The following is an 18180-nucleotide window of genomic DNA, read 5'->3' as shown; positions in this document are numbered from 1 at the left end:
CATTGAAAATAAGAATTTGTTCTTAACTGACTTGCCTAGTTAAATAAAAATATCTGATGTTGGCAGAAAGCTTAAATTCTTGTTAATCTAACTGCACTGTCCAATTTACAGTAGCTGTTACAATGAAAGAATACCATGCTACTGTTTGAAGAGAGAGCACATTTTTGAACATGAAAAGATATTAATAAACAAATTAGGCACGATTGGGTAGTCTTGATACAACATTTTGAACAGAAATACATTGTCTTAAACTTTTCACGTACACTGCTGCCATCTAGTGGCCAAAATCTAAATTGCACCTAGGCTGGAGTAATACATGATGGCCTTTCTCTTGCAAGATGATGCTACAATTTTTTTGTTTGTTTTTTTCTTTGTATTATCTTTTACCAGATCTATTCTCCTTCATTCCTTTCACATTTCCACAATCCTCAAAGTGTTTCCTTTCAAATGGTACCAAGAATATGCATGTCCTTGCTTCAGGGCCTGAACTACAGGCAGTTAGATTTGGGTATGTCATTTTAGGTGAAAATTGAATAAAAGGGTCCGATCCTTAAGTTTCTTTAATGATGGTGTTGGAGTCGTGCCTGGCCATGCAGTATTGAACGAACAGGGGGTACAGGAGGTGATGTAGTCATATATAATATGTAACAGCATAACAGAGCACATTAGATCAACTGGAATCACACTCACACTCGTGGCTGCACAAAAAGAGCTATGAGCAAACTACACCCCAAAATATGGAAACAGTCTGAAGACTTATACAAGGGGACAACTCACACACCAATCAAATGTCAATCAATCACTGATAAACAAGGACAGTTTCTTTCTTCTTACGGGTTGTTTCCAAAAACGGCACCCTGTTGTCTACATAGTACAATACTGATGAAAATAACAAGGTTTCAGACGCAGAAACAGTTATCACAGCTCACCTGGTGCCGTCTTGCTGGTGAGGCTGAGTTTGGTGGGTGGCAGGCTCCCAGAGAGGCTGAGTTTGGTGGGTGGCAGGCTCCCAGAGAGGCTGAGTTTGGCGGGCAGGCTGTTGGTCTTGTGCTTGTCCCTGGGGTTGATAGTCATCGTCTTGGGTCTGCCAGTCTGGTTGGCTCTGGGATCCGGTCCTGACCGCACCGATCCCAGTCTCTGCTTCTTCAGCTCTTTCTCTCTCTCTTGCGCCGCTCGGATCTCTTCCTCGATCATGGACAGAGTCCTCTGCTTCCGGGAGCGCAGCTTGAACGGCCCGGTGCTCTGCTCTGTCTCCTGGGCTCTGGTCGCTGCGGCTGTGCTGCGGAGCTCGGCCGCCTCGGAGTACTTAGAGAAGTAGCTGAACTGGTCCTTTTCACCCAGGGTCCGGGACAGCTCTGGAGCCTGATAGGGCTCTATGGGACGGGGAGGGATGAGGACAGGAGTGCGGACTGGGACCGGGTCTGGGTTTAGGGCCAGTGAGCGACTGAGTGCGGACTGGACAAGGATCTTAGGACCCCCGGAGGAAGATCTCTGTGGAAGGGGGGCGTAGGTAGGTCTCTCCATCTGGACATAGGTAGGTCTCTCTACCTGGACATAGGTAGGTCTCTCTACCTGGACATAGGTAGGTCTCTCTACCTGGGTTGGGAGGGGCTGGAGCTGGGGTGAAGGAGACTGATGTTGGGTTGGACTTGACTGGAACTGGGCTGGAGGTGACAGCGGCTGAGGTGATGGAGTTGACTGGTACTGGGGTGGAGCTGACTGGAGGGTCTGTAAGGGTGTTGGTGACTGCTGCAGTGGGCTTGGAGGTGAGTGGAGCTGGGGAGGTGGTGGAGAGTGGAGGTCTAGATGTGTGAGTGACTGATATTCTGTTGGTAGTGATGAAAGGTTCCCAGAAAATGGATGTAGAACGTCTGAGTGCCTCATCTGGAGGGGGGGGACCCTCTGCCACTCCTCACCCTGCTGAGACTGGTTCTGATTAATCAGGGCGTGCTGGATGATACTCTGCACCAGCATACCTGCATGGTACTCCAGCTCTTGCTCCGACAGACCCTGACTTCCCTCGTTCTGCTCCCCAGGGGACATGGTGGTGCCTCCCTCCATCTTTCCGTTGACGGGTGTAGTGGACTGTGGGGTGGAGGGGAAGGAGTACTCTCCCAGAGACGTCTCCCCCAGGTAGGAGGCCGACATGGTCTCATTTGACGCCCCGCTGTCGGATACGTTACTCATGCTGAAGTCTTTTGACAGGGAATCCAGCATAGAGTTATCCAGGGACCGCAGGGAAAGCTCGTCCAGCCCGGAGTCACATTCCTTGGGGTTGCAGGAGGACAGAGAGGTGCTGGGGCTGTGGAGGGAGGAGGAATGATGCTGGAGGGACAGAGGATCCTTCTCATCTTTTATGATGGTCATGACGGCCCTGGCGCAGGTAAAGTCTCCGTCTCTGTATCTGTTCTCCATCGAGGCCTCCCTGGGGCCACTATTACTGGGCTCTCCCTGTCCCAGCCCCAGACCCAGGACCCTCCCCACGGTAGAGGTGGGGGACTGGGACCCTTCTGGGCTGCAGTAGATCCTCTCTGTCCGGACTGTTGTGGTGGTTGTGTCGCTGTCCTCTAGTGGTGAGTCCTGGTAACTGCTGTAGCCCACAGTGACGTAATCGGAGGATCGCTCCACGTGGATCACGGTGTCTGGTGATCTGGAGAAGGGCTTGGCCGAGTTGGGAGCTGTGACCTGTGACCTCTCGGCTGCCTGCTGCCTTGCGTGTTCCATTTGGAGGAACTGCTTCCTGGCGGTAGAGAAGTCCATCTGCTCCACCAGGATGTCCTCCTTGGTGCTCTGGAAGAGCTCGGGCGTGTCGCGACCAGCCTCAGGGTCAGCATTAGGATCAAAGGTCATGGAGTACTGGGCGTACATCTGGGACATCCCACCAGTGAACTCTGACCTCCTCTGCTGCTTCCTCTCCTCGTACTTCCTGTGTGACTCTAGTTTGTCTGGCTCAAGCTCCTCCTCCAGACTCTTCTCCTGAGGAGGGTTCCACCACTTTGTCCCCATGTCTGGGTTCTTCTTTACCGCCTGGCCCCTGATCAGCTCCAACCTCTCCCTCTCCAGCTCTACCACCTCCTCCGAGGGACGCACCTTCTTCACGCGCACTTCCTTCTCACACGGGTCGAACAGCTTGGACGGCTTCTTCTCCTCCTGAAAGGCCCGCAGCTCGAAACGAGCTTCCTTCTTGATGGTGGTCATAGTGGGGGATATTGTCTCTCCTCCCTGCTTCCTGTAGTTCTCCTGCTTTCCTCCCATTGGCCCAGAGTGGCCGTTGGGCCTGGTGTTATTGGTATTGTTGGTGTAATTGACATCCTGGTGACCAATGAAGATAGTCTGCTTTCTCCCCTCTACTGTGACCTCATGGCATGTTGTGTCTGTGTTGGAGATGTTGACAGATGGTCCTGTCCCGTCGATGTTGACCTCCCTGGGGTGTTTCTCAGTGGTCGCCGTCCCGTTAGAGGGTGATGGCGTGGTATCAACCCCGGGGTCACAGCAGTTAGCTTCCAACACCTCATCTAGGTAGGCTATCTCATGAGCTACCTCAATGTCCAGGGGCTGGGGCTGGTGTTTGTTGCCCTGGCCGTTGAGCCCTTGGCTGGGGTAGCAGCTCTCAGGGTGGGCCTCCACCTCCATGGTGCTGGTGGTTGTACTGCTGTCTCCTCCAAGCGCTGAGATCACACTAACAGAGTTGAGGAAACCGACACTCTTTCTCTCCGTTCTGTCTCTCTTCAGATCACCACTGCCATCCTCTGATGCCTTGGAGGACTTCTGGAAGACAAAGAGTGTTAGATTATTATTGTTCTGTCTTGGCAATGAATGTACAGTGGATGTGTCCAAAATGGACCCCTATTCTCTTTATAGAGCTCTATTTTACTATTTTATTTCTTTATCAGATAGCATCTGGGGATTTCTGAAAGAATAAATATCAATTCCTTTTTATTCTGTCCGGGCGTGGCGTAGCATAGCAGTACTTAGCATCAGTTAATCAGGTTGTAGCATAGCAGTACTTAGCATCAGTTAACCAGGTTGTAGCATAGCAGTACTTAGCATCAGTTAACCAGGGCATAGCAGATAAGTATTTAGCATCAGTTAATCAGGGAGTAGCATAGCAGTATTTAGCATCAGTTAACCAGGTTGTAGCATAGCAGTATTTAGCATCAGTTAATCAGGGTGTAACATAGCAGTATTTAGCATCAGTTAATCAGGCCGTAGCATAGCAGTATTTAGCATCAGTTAATCAGGGCGTAGCATAGCAGTATTTAGCATCAGTTAACCAGGTTGTAGCATAGCAGTATTTAGCATCAGTTAATCAGGGCGTAACATAGCAGTATTTAGCATCAGTTAATCAGGCCGTAGCATAGCAGTATTTAGCATCAGTTAATCAGGGCGTAGCATAGTAGTATTTAGCATCTGTTAATCAGGGAGTAACATAGCAGTATTTAGCATCAGTTAATCAGGGAGTAACATAGCAGTATTTAGCATCAGTTAATCAGGGAGTAACATAGCAGTATTTAGCATCAGTTAATCAGGGCGTAGCATAGCAGTATTTAGCATCAGTTAATCAGGGCGTAGCATAGCAGTATTTAGCATCAGTTAACCAGGTTGTAGCATAGCAGTATTTAGCATCAGTTAATCAGGCCGTAGCATAGCAGTATTTAGCATCAGTTAATCAGGGCGTAGCATAGTAGTATTTAGCATCTGTTAATCAGGGAGTAACATAGCAGTATTTAGCATCAGTTAATCAGGGAGTAACATAGCAGTATTTAGCATCAGTTAATCAGGGAGTAACATAGCAGTATTTAGCATCAGTTAATCAGGGCGTAGCATAGCAGTATTTAGCATCAGTTAATCAGGGCGTAGCATAGCAGTATTTAGCATCAGTTAACCAGGTTGTAGCATAGCAGTATTTAGCATCAGTTAATCAGGGCGTAACATAGCAGTATTTAGCATCAGTTAATCAGGCCGTAGCATAGCAGTATTTAGCATCAGTTAATCAGGGCGTAGCATAGTAGTATTTAGCATCTGTTAATCAGGGAGTAACATAGCAGTATTTAGCATCAGTTAATCAGGGAGTAACATAGCAGTATTTAGCATCAGTTAATCAGGGAGTAACATAGCAGTATTTAGCATCAGTTAATCAGGGCGTAGCATAGCAGTATTTAGCATCAGTTAATCAGGGCGTAGCATAGCAGTATTTAGCATCAGTTCATCAGGCTGTAGCATAGCAGTATTTAGCATCAGTTAATCAGATTTTGGGGAAGAACATGAGAAACTAAACCACTTCTTCTATTTGAAACCAAACAGGAAGTACTGGGAATAATGAAGAGAATGAAATCCGATAACATTTAATTTTGTCAGAATGTTCATTTATATGATACAGTGCTCTATAAAAAAGGTTAAAATAAACTCTCCAAGAATATTTCAATAATTTGGTTTTAAATCAAACAAACTCATATATCATCCATTTGGCAAATGGCAAATAATAAACTCCACTGCTGGCATTAAAAACATGTCATGGAAAAATGCTGTGTTTGAAATATCTGGGTTTGAGGATAGATTCTGATCTTTTGGAAAGCATCTCACATTTAGCAGTGTCTCTGACGCAGGCGGCACTTTTTTATTTATTTTATTTTACCTTTATTTAACCAGGTAGGCCAGTTGAGAACACCTTTATTTAACCAGGTAGGCCAGTTGAGAACACCTTTATTTAACCAGGGAGGCCAGTTGAGAACACCTTTATTTAACCAGGTAGGCTAGTTGAGAACACCTTTATTTAACCAGGTAGGCTAGTTGAGAACACCTTTATTTAACCAGGTAGGCCAGTTGAGAACACCTTTATTTAACCAGGTAGGCCAGTTGAGAACACCTTTATTTAACCAGGTAGTCCAGTTGAGAACACATTATTTAACCAGGTAGGCTAGTTGAGAACACCTTTATTTAACCAGGTAGGCCAGTTGAGAACACCTTTATTTAACCAGGTAGTCCAGTTGAGAACACATTATTTAACCAGGTAGGCTAGTTGAGAACACCTTTATTTAACCAGGTAGGCCAGTTGAGAACACCTTTATTTAACCAGGTAGGCCAGTTGAGAACACCTTTATTTAACCAGGTAGGCCAGTTGAGAACACCTTTATTTAACCAGGTAGGCCAGTTGAGAACACCTTTATTTAACCAGGTAGTCCAGTTGAGAACACATTATTTAACCAGGTAGGCTAGTTGAGAACACCTTCATTTAACCAGGTAGGCTAGTTGAGAACACCTTTATTTAACCAGGTAGGCTAGTTGAGAACACCTTTATTTAACCAGGTAGGCTAGTTGAGAACACCTTTATTTAACCAGGGAGGCCAGTTGAGAACACCTTTATTTAACCAGGTAGGCCAGTTGAGAACACCTTTATTTAACCAGGTAGGCCAGTTGAGAACACCTTTATTTAACCAGGTAGGCCAGTTGAGAACACCTTTATTTAACCAGGTAGGCCAGTTGAGAACACCTTTATTTAACCAGGTAGGCTAGTTGAGAACACCTTTATTTAACCAGGTAGGCTAGTTGAGAACACCTTTATTTAACCAGGTAGGCTAGTTGAGAACACCTTTATTTAACCAGGTAGGCTAGTTGAGAACACCTTTATTTAACCAGGTAGGCTAGTTGAGAACACCTTTATTTAACCAGGTAGGCTAGTTGAGAACACCTTTATTTAACCAGGTAGGCCAGTTGAGAACAATTTCTCATTTACAACTGCGACCTGGCCAAGATAAAGCAAAGCAGTGCGACACAAACAACAACACAGAGTTACACATGGAGTAAACAAGTGTGCAGTCAATAACACAATAGAAAAAAAAGAATGTTTATATACAGTGTGTGCAAATGGCGTGAGGAGGTAAGGCAATAAATAGGCCATAGTAATTACAATTTAGCAAATTAACACTGGAGTGATAAATGAGCAGATGATGATGTGCAAGTAGAAATGCTGGTGTGCAAAATAGCAGAAAAACAAAAACACATATGGGGATGACTTCCCCTCTTCCCTCTCTACCTCCCTCTCTTCCCTCCCTCTCTACCTCCCTCTCTACCTCCCTCTCTACCTCCCTCTCTACCTCCCTCTCTTCCCTCCCTCTCTACCTCCCTCTCTACCTCCCTCTCTTCCCTCCCTCTCTACCTCCCTCTCTACCTCCCTCTCTACCTCCCTCTCTACCCTCCCTCTCTACCTCCCTCTCTACCTCCCTCTCTACCTCCCTCTTCCCTCCCCCTCTTCCCTCCCTCTCTTCCCTCCCTCTCTACCTCCCTCTCTTCCCTCCCTCTCTACCTCCCTCTCTACCTCCCTCTCTCCCCTCCCTCTCTACCTCCCTCTCTACCTCCCTCTCTACCTCCCTCTCTACCTCCCTCTCTTCCCTCCCTCTCTACCTCCCTCTCTTCCCTCCCTCTCTACCTCCCTCTCTACCTCCCTCTCTCCCCTCCCTCTCTACCTCCCTCTCTACCTCCCTCTCTACCTCCCTCTCTTCCCTCCCTCTCTACCTCCCTCTCTACCTCCCTCTCTACCTCCCTCTCTTCCCTCCCTCTCTACCTCCCTCTCTACCTCCCTCTCTACCTCCCTCTCTACCTCCCCCTCTTCCCTCCCTCTCTTCCCTCCCTCTCTACCTCCCTCTCTTCCCTCCCTCTCTACCTCCCTCTCTACCTCCCTCTCTCCCCTCCCTCTCTACCTCCCTCTCTACCTCCCTCTCTACCTCCCTCTCTTCCCTCCCTCTCTACCTCCCTCTCTTCCCTCCCTCTCTACCTCCCTCTCTCCCCTCCCTCTCTACCTCCCTCTCTACCTCCCTCTCTTCCCTCCCTCTCTACCTCCCTCTCTTCCCTCCCTCTCTACCTCCCTCTCTTCCCTCCCTCTCTACCTCCCTCTCTTCCCTCCCTCTCTACCTCCCTCTCTTCCCCCCCTCTCTACCTCCCTCTCTTCCCCCCCTCTCTACCTCCCTCTCTTCCCCCCCTCTCTACCTCCCTCTCTTCCCTCCCTCTCTACCTTCCCCTCTCCCCTCCCTCTCTACCTTCCCCTCTCCCCTCCCTCTCTACCTTCCCCTCTCCCCTCCCTCTCTACCTTCCCCTCTTCCCTCTGTCTCTACCTCCCTCTCTACCTCCCTCTCTACCTCCCTCTTCCCTCCCCCTCTTCCCTCCCTCTCTTCCCTCCCTCTCTACCTCCCTCTCTTCCCTCCCTCTCTACCTCCCTCTCTACCTCAGTCTCTCCCCTCCCTCTCTACCTCCCTCTCTACCTCCCTCTCTACCTCCCTCTCTTCCCTCCCTCTCTACCTCCCTCTCTTCCCTCCCTCTCTACCTCCCTCTCTACCTCCCTCTCTCCCCTCCCTCTCTACCTCCCTCTCTACCTCCCTCTCTACCTCCCTCTCTTCCCTCCCTCTCTACCTCCCTCTCTTCCCTCCCTCTCTACCTCCCTCTCTACCTCCCTCTCTCCCCTCCCTCTCTACCTCCCTCTCTACCTCCCTCTCTACCTCCCTCTCTTCCCTCCCTCTCTACCTCCCTCTCTTCCCTCCCTCTCTACCTCCCTCTCTTCCCTCCCTCTCTACCTCCCTCTCTTCCCTCCCTCTCTACCTCCCTCTCTTCCCTCCCTCTCTACCTCCCTCTCTTCCCCCCCTCTCTACCTCCCTCTCTTCCCCCCCTCTCTACCTCCCTCTCTTCCCCCCCTCTCTACCTCCCTCTCTTCCCTCCCTCTCTACCTTCCCCTCTCCCCTCCCTCTCTACCTTCCCCTCCCTCTCTACCTTCCCCTCTCCCCTCCCTCTCTACCTTCCCCTCTTCCCTCTGTCTCTACCTCCCTCTCATTCCTCGGTCTCTACCTCCCTTTCATCCCTCCCTCTCTACCTCTGCACCTGTACACAGCCCATCTGTAAGTAGCCCATCCAACTACCTCATCCCCATACTGTTATTTATTATGCTCCTTTGCACTCCAGTATCTCTACTTGCACATTCATCTTCTGCACATCTATCACTCCATTGTTTATTGCTCAATTGTAATTATTTCACCACTATGTCCTATTTATTGCCTTACCTCCCTTATCTTACCTAATTTGCACACAATGTATATAGACTTACTCTACTGTATTATTGACTGTATGTTTGATTATTCCATGTGTAACTCTGTGTTGTTGTTTGTGTCAAACTGCTTTGCCTTATCTTGGCCAGGTCACAGTTGTAAATGAGAACTTGTTCTCAACTAGCCTACCTGGTTAAATAAAGGTGATCTGGTCTACCTGGTTAAATAAAGGTGAACTGGTCTACCTGGTTAAATAAAGGTGAAATGCAGTATATTACAGCACATACAAATTACAAACACTTGTACAGATATCTAATATCCAAGCACAGTCAACTACTACAAGTTATTTGCAATAAGAGGCATTCCTGAGGAGGAAATGCTCCTAAAACGGAGAATAAAATAAATTTTTCACCAAAACAAAATTAGACAGATTAAAATTCAACAGTCTGGGGCTGAAAGGAAGACCCCTTTGTCTCTGTTGTGTGTGTGTGTGTCTCTCTCGTGTGTGTGTGTGTCTCTTGTGTGTGTGTGTGTGTGTGTGTCTCTCTCGTGTGTGTGTGTGTGCGTGTGTGTGTCCCTTCTCTGATGTTCTGTGACCCTGAATGCTACAGCAGCGTCTTCCTCTGGATGTCAACACAACTACACAGCTACAAAAGGGGTCCTAAAACACACACACACACACACACACACACACACACACAGCTCAAGGCCAAACTCTCTCACCCTGAGTTGATAATGACATTAACAGTCATGTGAAACTCGTCAGTCACACAGCACAGAAATCACCCACGTTAATGTAGCCTAGATACAGTAGATGGAACATCACCCACGTTAATGTAGCCTAGCTTCAGTAGATAGAACATCACCCACGTATGGGTGGGGGTGGGGGTAGAGGTCGAGGTGAAGGAAGACCAAGGAGAGTAATCTCTGATGAAATTCGGGTGGCTGTGGTGGACCATGTGGTCGACCATGTGCTCGACCATGGTTTGACCTTGAGAGAGAGGCTGGGCAGACCATGTGGTCAACCATGGTTTGACCTTGAGAGAGAGGCTGGGCAGACCATGGGGTCAACCATGGATTGACCTTGAGAGAGAGGCTGGGCAGACCATGTGGTCGACCATGGTTTGACCGTGAGAGAGAGGCTGGGCAGACCATGTGGTCAACCATGGTTTGACCTTGAGAGAGAGGCTGGGCAGACCATGTGGTCAACCATGGTTTGACCATGAGAGAGAGGCTGGGCAGACCATGTGGTCAACCATGGTTTGACCATGAGAGAGGCAGAGAGTGCAGCCCAATCTGAGCCGCTTCCCTCCATCATCCGGACGTTCCAAAATGAGAAGAGGTTTGTACTGCAGACATTGGACCTCTCTGCTACTTTTACTACTTGACAGTAGTACAACATAAAGCACAGTAAAGACTGTAGATTACAATACATACAGTAACATGCTGACCACACTGCTCGTGTCTCGTCGCTCGAGCCCTGAAAAATAAATGTACACATACAGTGGCATGAACCCCATTCTTGTTCAGTGTTTTACGTATCGTAGACTCGTCAACAGAGATGTTAGTATGTTACAGAGATGTTAGCATGTTACAGAGATTTCTGTAAGTCTTTAGCTGACACTCTAGGATTCTTCATAACCTCATTGAACATTCTGTGCTGTGCTGTTGCAGTCCTCTTTGCAGGACGGACACAAGTTTCTCCGTTTATATACAATTTGTCTTACCTTGGACTGAAGAACATCAAGGCTTTTAGAGATACTTTTGTAACCCTTTCCAGCTTTATGCAAGTCAACAATTATTAATCTTAGGTCTTCTGAGATTTATTTTGTTCGAGGCAAGGTTCACATCAGGCACTGCTTCTCGTGAATAGCAAACTCATGTTTTGTGATTGTTTTTTATAGGGCAAGGCAGCCCTCACCAACATCTCCAATCTTGTCTCATTGATTGGACTCCAGGTTAGCTGACTCCTGACTCCAATTAGCTTTTGGAGAAGTCATTAGCCAAGAGGTTCACATACTTTTTCCAACCTACACTGTGAATGTGTGACAAGAAAAATACTAATTTGTGTGTTATTACTTTAAGCAGACTGTGTTTGTCTATTGTTGTGACTAAGATGAAGATCAGATCAAATTTTATGACCAATTTATTCAGAAATCCAGGTAATTCCAAAGGGTTCACATAATTTTTCTTGCCACTGTACATTGTTATTCAATCATCTCATCAATACTGCTCACTTGTCAACAAGCATCTGCGTGGCCAGGAGCTAAAATAGAACTTGGTTCCATTTGTGATGCTCAACTCGCTGCATGTCCGGCCTCTCCAATCTCCTCATTGGTTTATAGGAGAATATACCCATGTCCAATCTCCTCATTGGTTTATAGGAGAATATACCCACGTCCCATCTCCTCATTGGTTTAAAGGAGCATATGCCCACGTCCCATCTCCTCATTGGTTTATAGGAGCATATACCCACGTCCCATCTCCTCATTGGTTTAAAGGAGCACGTACCCACGTGGGTGATAGAAAGGTCCACCCTCCAGTCCAGTTGATAAAGTACCTCCACGTCACATGGTTACAGTAACAAAACCTGCTGCAACACAAGCTTCTACATCTGCTCACACAACCTAGAGCCCCAAGCACTTCCACACTTCCAGCAACACACGTCCCTCCTCTCTCTCCCCTTCCCTCCTCTCTCTCCTCTTCCCTCCACTCTCTCCTCTTCCCTCTCCTCTCTCCCATTCCCTCTCCTCTCTCCCCTTCCCTTCCCTTCTCTCTCTCCCCTTCCCTCATCCCTTCCCTCCTCTCTCTCCCCTTCCCTCCTCTCTCTCCCCTTCCCTCCTCTCTCTCCCCTTCCCTCCACTCACCTCTTCCCTCCCCTCTCTCCCCTTCCCTCCTCTCTCTCCCCTTCCCTCTCTCCCCTTCCCTCCTCTCTCTCCCCTTCCCTCCACTCTCCTCTTCCCTCCCCTCTCTCCCCTTCCCTCCTCTCTCTCCCCTTCCCTCCTCTCTCTCCCCTTCCCTCCACTCTCCTCTTCCCTCCCCTCTCTCCCCTTCCCTCCTCTCTCTCCCCTTCCCTCATCTCTCTCCCCTCCCCTTGAAGTCAAACTAATAGTTTGATCTGAAGTATATCATGTCAACATCATGAAGAGGAGAGAAGGATGATTGTGGTTGTATGGGTCCTCTGACTGACTGGTGTTGGTCCTCTGTCTGACTGGTATTGACTGACTGACTGGTATTGGTCCTCTGTCTGACTGGTATTGGTCCTATGACTGACTGGTATTGGTCCTCTGTCTGACTGGTATTGGTCCTCTGAATGACTGGTATTGACTGACTGACTGGTATTGGTCCTCTGTCTGACTGGTATTGGTCCTCTGAATGACTGGTATTGACTGACTGAATGGTATTGGTCCTCTGTCTGACTGGTATTGGTCCTCTGTCTGACTGATATTGGTCCTCTCACTGACTGGTATTGGTCCTCTCACTGACTGGTATTACTATATTTAGTAGTATTACTCTACCACTGACTATATGAATATTCTACTAGTAGTATTACTCTACCACTATATTAATATTCTACCAGTAGTATTACTCTACCACTATATTAATATTCTACTAGAAGTATTACTCTACCACTATATTAATATTCTACTAGAAGTATTACTCTACCACTATATTAATATTCTACTAGTAGTATTACTCTACCACTATATTAACATTCTACTAGCAGTATTACTCTACCACTATATTAATATTCTACTAGAAGTATTACTCCACCACTATATTAATATTCTACTAGTAGTATTACTCTACCACTATATTAATATTCTACTAGTAGTATTACTCTACCACTATATTAATATTCTACTAGTAGTATTACTCTACCACTATATTAATATTCTACTAGAAGTATTACTCTACCACTATATTAATATTCTACTAGTAGTATTACTCTACCACTATATTAATATTCTACTAGTAGTATTACTCTACCACTATATTAATATTCTACTAGTAGTATTACTCTACCACTATATTAATATTCTACTAGAAGTATTACTCTTGCACTATATTAATATTCTACTAGAAGTATTACTCTACCACTATATTAATATTCTACCAGTAGTATTACTCTACCACTATATTAATATTCTACTAGTAGTATTACTCTACCACTATGACTATATTAATATTCTACTAGTAGTATTACTCTTGCACTATATTAATATTCTACTAGTAGTATTACTCTTGCACTATATTAATATTCTACTAGAAGTATTACTCTACCACTATATTAATATTCTACTAGAAGTATTACTCTACCACTATATTAATATTCTACTAGAAGTATTACTCCACTGCAGTACTTAAAACAAAAAAAACATTTATTTAACTAGGCAAGTCAATTTAAGAACTAATTATTATTTACAATGACGGCCTACCGGAGAACAGCGGGTTAACTGCCTTGTTCAGGGGCAGAAAGACAGATTTTTACTTAATTAGCTCTGGGATTTGATCTTACTGGCCCAACACACTAGGCTACCTGCCGCCCTCCTCTGCCTAATGATAGCTGTTGTCCTGTTTCCTCTCTGTCCTCGTGTGTAAAAGACCAGCCAGCTAGCTGCAGTACTTACCCTGCCTAATGATAGCTGTTGTCCTGTTTCCTCTCTGCCAGAGCCTTTTCCTTTCCTGTACAATAGCCCTCCTCTTTTTCCTCTCCTTTCACAATGCCTCTTCTCTCCCCGTCACATTCCTCTCCTGCCCCTGCCTCTCTCCAAGCTGTGATGTCATGAGCACGCAGGCAAAGAGGCGGAGGGTCTGGATTAACAAGGGAGTGTTCCTTCCCTCTCTTCCCTCTCCCCCTCCCTCTCCCCTCTCTTCCCCCTCTCCTCCCCCCTCCTCCCTCTCCTCCCTCTCCCCTCTCCTTCCCCCTCTTCCCTCTCCCCTCTCCTCCTCCCTCTCCCCTCTCCTCCTCCCTCTCCCCTCTCTTCCCCCTCTCCTCCCCCCTCTTCCCTCTCCCCTCTCTCCTCCCTCTCCTCCCTCCTCTCTTCCCCCTCTCCTCCCTCTTCCGTCTCTTCCCCCTCTCCTCCCTCTCCTCCCCCCTCTTCCCTCTCTCCCCTCTCCTCCCTCTCCCCTCTCTTCCCCCTCTCCCCTCTCCTCCCCCCTCTTCCCTCTCTCCCCTCTCCTCCCTCTCTTTTCCCTCTCTCCCCTCTCCCTCTCTTTTCCCTCTCTCCCCTCTTCTCCCTCCTCCTTACTCTCTCCCCGATCCTCCCTCCCTCCTCTTCCCTCTCTCCCCTCTCCTCCCCCTCTCCTCCATCTCCCCTCTCCTCCTTCTCTCCCCTCTCCAGAAGACAGAACCCCCTCCAGATAAAGATCCTCTCTGTATAGGAGAGCGAAACAGCCCTCCACACCCTAACCCCCCTCTCTGTGAGGGCCCTTAAACAGCCCTCCACACCCTAACCCCCCTCAAACAGCCCTCCACACCCTAACCCCGCCACACGCACAAAACATCCAGCCCTGTGGTCTCCCCTCCTCCCTGGAGCTTGTGAGCCAAACCCCCCCTCCCCTTCCTCCGTAGCAGGCTGGCCTGGGCACGCTGTCACAGCTTCGCTCTCCATGATGAGGAAAGGGGGGGAGGATACAGATTGGGCTGGGAGTGGGACAGTCATCTCAAAGGCATTTTCCCACTTTCCCTTTGACCACATTGACCACGTTGACCACATTGACCACGTTGACCACGTTGACCACGTTGACCACATTGACCACGTTGACCACGTTGACCACATTGACCACGTTGACCACGTTGACCACGTTGACCACGTTGACCACGTTGACCACATTGACCACGTTGACCACGTTGACCACGTTGACCACATTGGCCACATTGGCCACATTGGCCACATTGGCCACATTGACCACATTGGCCACATTGGCCACATTGACCACGTTGACCACGTTGACCACGTTGACCACGTTGGCCACGTTGACCACGTTGGTCACATTGGCCACATTGACCACATTGACCACGTTGACCACGTTGACCACGTTGACCACGTTGACCACGTTGACCACGTTGACCACATTGACCACATTGACCACGTTGACCACATTGACCACATTGACCACATTGCCTTCTGTTTAAGTAGAATGTTGTATATTGATGACTACTATGCTCCATGGTATCAGACAGGAAAGGTGTGTTTTGTTTATCAGTGTTGTGCTGGGTGATGAGATCAGCAGTAACCAATGCCTCCGTCTCCTGTCCGGTCCTCTCCTGGCTCAGATAAGGTGTCAGGTGACTAAGTGGGAGCTGGTGTGTGTGTTCACTTTCACTAATCTAAATTTCATACTGTTGACCATCCCCTGATTATACTGTGTTGACCATCCCCTGACCATCCCCTGATTATACTGTGTTGACTCTCCCCTGATTGTACTGTGTTGACTCTCCCCTGATTATACTGTGTTGACTCTCCCCTGATTGTACTGTGTTGACTCTCCCCTGATTATACTGTGTTGACCATCCCCTGATTATACTGTGTTGACCATCCCATGATTGTACTGTGTTGACCATCCCCTGATTGTACTGTGTTGACTCTCCCCTGATTATACTGTGTTGACCATCCCCTGATTATACTGTGTTGACCATCCCATGATTGTACTGTGTTGACTCTCCCCTGATTATACTGTGTTGACCATCCCCTGATTATACTGTGTTGACTCTCCCCTGATTGTACTGTGTTGACTATCCCCTGATTTATACTGTGTTGACCATCCCCTGATTATACTGTGTTGACTCTCCAGTGATTTATACTGTGTTGACCATCCCATGATTGTACTGTGTTGACCATCCCATGATTATACTGTGTTGACCATCCAATGATTGTACTGTGTTGACTCTCCCCTGATTATACTGTGTTGACCATCCCCTGATTGTACTGTGTTGACCATCCCATGATTATACTGTGTTGACCATCCCATGATTGTACTGTGTTGACTCTCCCCTGATTATACTGTGTTGACCATCCCATGATTGTACTGTGTTGACTCTCCCCTGATTGTACTGTGTTGACTCTCCCCTGATTATACTGTGTTGACCATCCCCTGATTATACTGTGTTGACCATCCCATTATTGTACTGTGTTGACTCTCCCCTGATTATACTGTGTTGACCATCCCCTGATTATACTGTGTTGACTCTCCACTGATTTATACTGTGTTGACCATCCCATGATTGTACTGTGTTGACCATCCCATGATTATACTGTGTTGACCATCCCCTGATTGTACTGTGTTGACTCTCCCCTGATTATACTGTGTTGACCATCCGCTGATTATACTTTTTTGACTCTCCCCTGATTGTACTGTGTTGACCATCCCATGATTATACTGTGTTGACCATCCCATGATTATACTGTGTTGACCATCCCCTGATTATACTGTGTTGACTCTCCCCTGATTGTACTGTGTTGACTATCCCCTGATTTATACTGTGTTGACCATCCCCTGATTATACTGTGTTGACTCTCCACTGATTTATACTGTGTTGACCATCCCATGATTGTACTGTGTTGACCATCCCCTGATTATACTGTGTTGACTCTCCACTGATTTATACTGTGTTGACCATCCCATGATTGTACTGTGTTGACTCTCCCATGATTATACCGGCTCCGACTCTTGACAGATGTAACAGGGCTGGCAAACTGTTACAGACTACAAAGGGAAGCACAGCCGAGAGCTGCCCAGTGCCACGAGCCTACCAGATGAGCTAAATATGCTCGCTTTGAGGCAAGTAACACTGAAACATGCATGAAAGCATCAGCTGTTCCGGATGACTGTGGGATCACGCTCTCCATAGCCGATGTGAGTAAGACCTTTAAACAGGTCAACATTCACAAGGCCACAGGGCCAGACGGAGTACCAGGACGTGTACTCCGAGCATGCGCTGACCAACTGGCAAGTGTCTTCACTGACATTTTCAACATGTCCCTGACCGAGTCTGCAATACCAACATGTTTCAAGCAGACCACTATAGTCCCTGTGCCCAAGAACACTAAAGTGACCTTCTTAAATGACTACTAACCCGTAACACTCACGTCTGCAGCCATGGAATGCTTTGAAAGGCTGGTCATGGCTCACGTCAACACCATTATCCCAGAAACCCTAGACCCACTCCAATTTGCATTCCGCTCCAACAGATCCACAGATGATGCAATCTCTATTGCACTCCACACTGCCCTTTCCCACCTGTACAGAAGGATTACCCATGTGAGAATGCGTTGAACACCATAGTGCCCTCAAAGCTAATCACTAAGCTAAGGACCCTGAGACTAAACACCTCCCTCTGAAACTGGATCCTGGACTTCCTGACAGGCCGTCCCCAGGGGGTAAGGGTAGGTAACAACACATTCGCCACGCTGATCCTCAACACAGGGGCCCCTCAGGGGTGCGTGCTCAGTCCCCTCCTGTACTCCCTGTTCACTCATGACTGCACGGCCAGGCACGAATCCAACACCATCATTAAGTATGCCAAAGGCACAACAGTGGTAGGCCTGATCACCAACAACGATGAGACGGCCTATAGGGAGGAGGTCAGAGATCTGGTAGTGTGGTGCCAGGACAACAACCTCTCCCTCAACATGATCAAGACAAAGGAGATGATTGTGGACTACAGGAAAAGTAGGACAGAGCACGTCCCCATTCTCATCCAGCTAGATCCCACAGTGGAAGGTATAGTAACCTCATGCTACTGCATGAGTCCAGCTAGATCCCACAGTGAAAGTAGGAATAGTAGCCTGTAAGCCACCTGGGGACAGGGTGCAGAGCTGTTGCCAGATAATTTAATGTTAATTTATCTCCCATAAATCCACCTCCAACTTCGTTTTAGAGAATTTGGTAGTACGTCCAACTGGGCTCACAATCGCAGACCACGTGTAACCATGGCAACCTAGGACCTCCACGTGTAACCATGGCAATATAGGACCTCCACGTGTAACCACGGCAACCTAGGACCTCCACGTGTAACCACAGCGACCCAGGACCTCCACGTGTAACCACGGCAACCTAGGACCTCCACGTGTAACCACGGCAACCTAGGACCTCCACGTGTAACCACGGCAACCCAGGATCTCCACATCCGGCTTCTTCACCTGCG

The 18180-nt window shown here is 47.7% G+C and overlaps 1 protein-coding gene across 1 annotated transcript in view; it reads right to left on the bottom strand.

Moving 5' to 3' along the window:
• LOC139408252 (A-kinase anchor protein 2-like) overlaps positions 1 to 18180 on the bottom strand; it is a 109274-nt gene that overhangs the window by 12702 nt on the left and 78392 nt on the right. Inside the window, exon 4 of the mRNA XM_071151929.1 lies at positions 930 to 3768. Coding sequence (XP_071008030.1) covers positions 930 to 3768 — 2839 coding nt within the window. The remainder of the gene's footprint in view (positions 1 to 929; positions 3769 to 18180) is intronic.

Source organism: Oncorhynchus clarkii, chromosome 5 (genome assembly GCF_045791955.1).
Source record: "Oncorhynchus clarkii lewisi isolate Uvic-CL-2024 chromosome 5, UVic_Ocla_1.0, whole genome shotgun sequence".
In the NCBI taxonomy this organism is placed as follows: Eukaryota; Metazoa; Chordata; class Actinopteri; order Salmoniformes; family Salmonidae; genus Oncorhynchus; species Oncorhynchus clarkii.
Note: the sequence above shows the minus strand (reverse complement) of the source record. Positions and strands in the feature narration are given on the sequence as shown.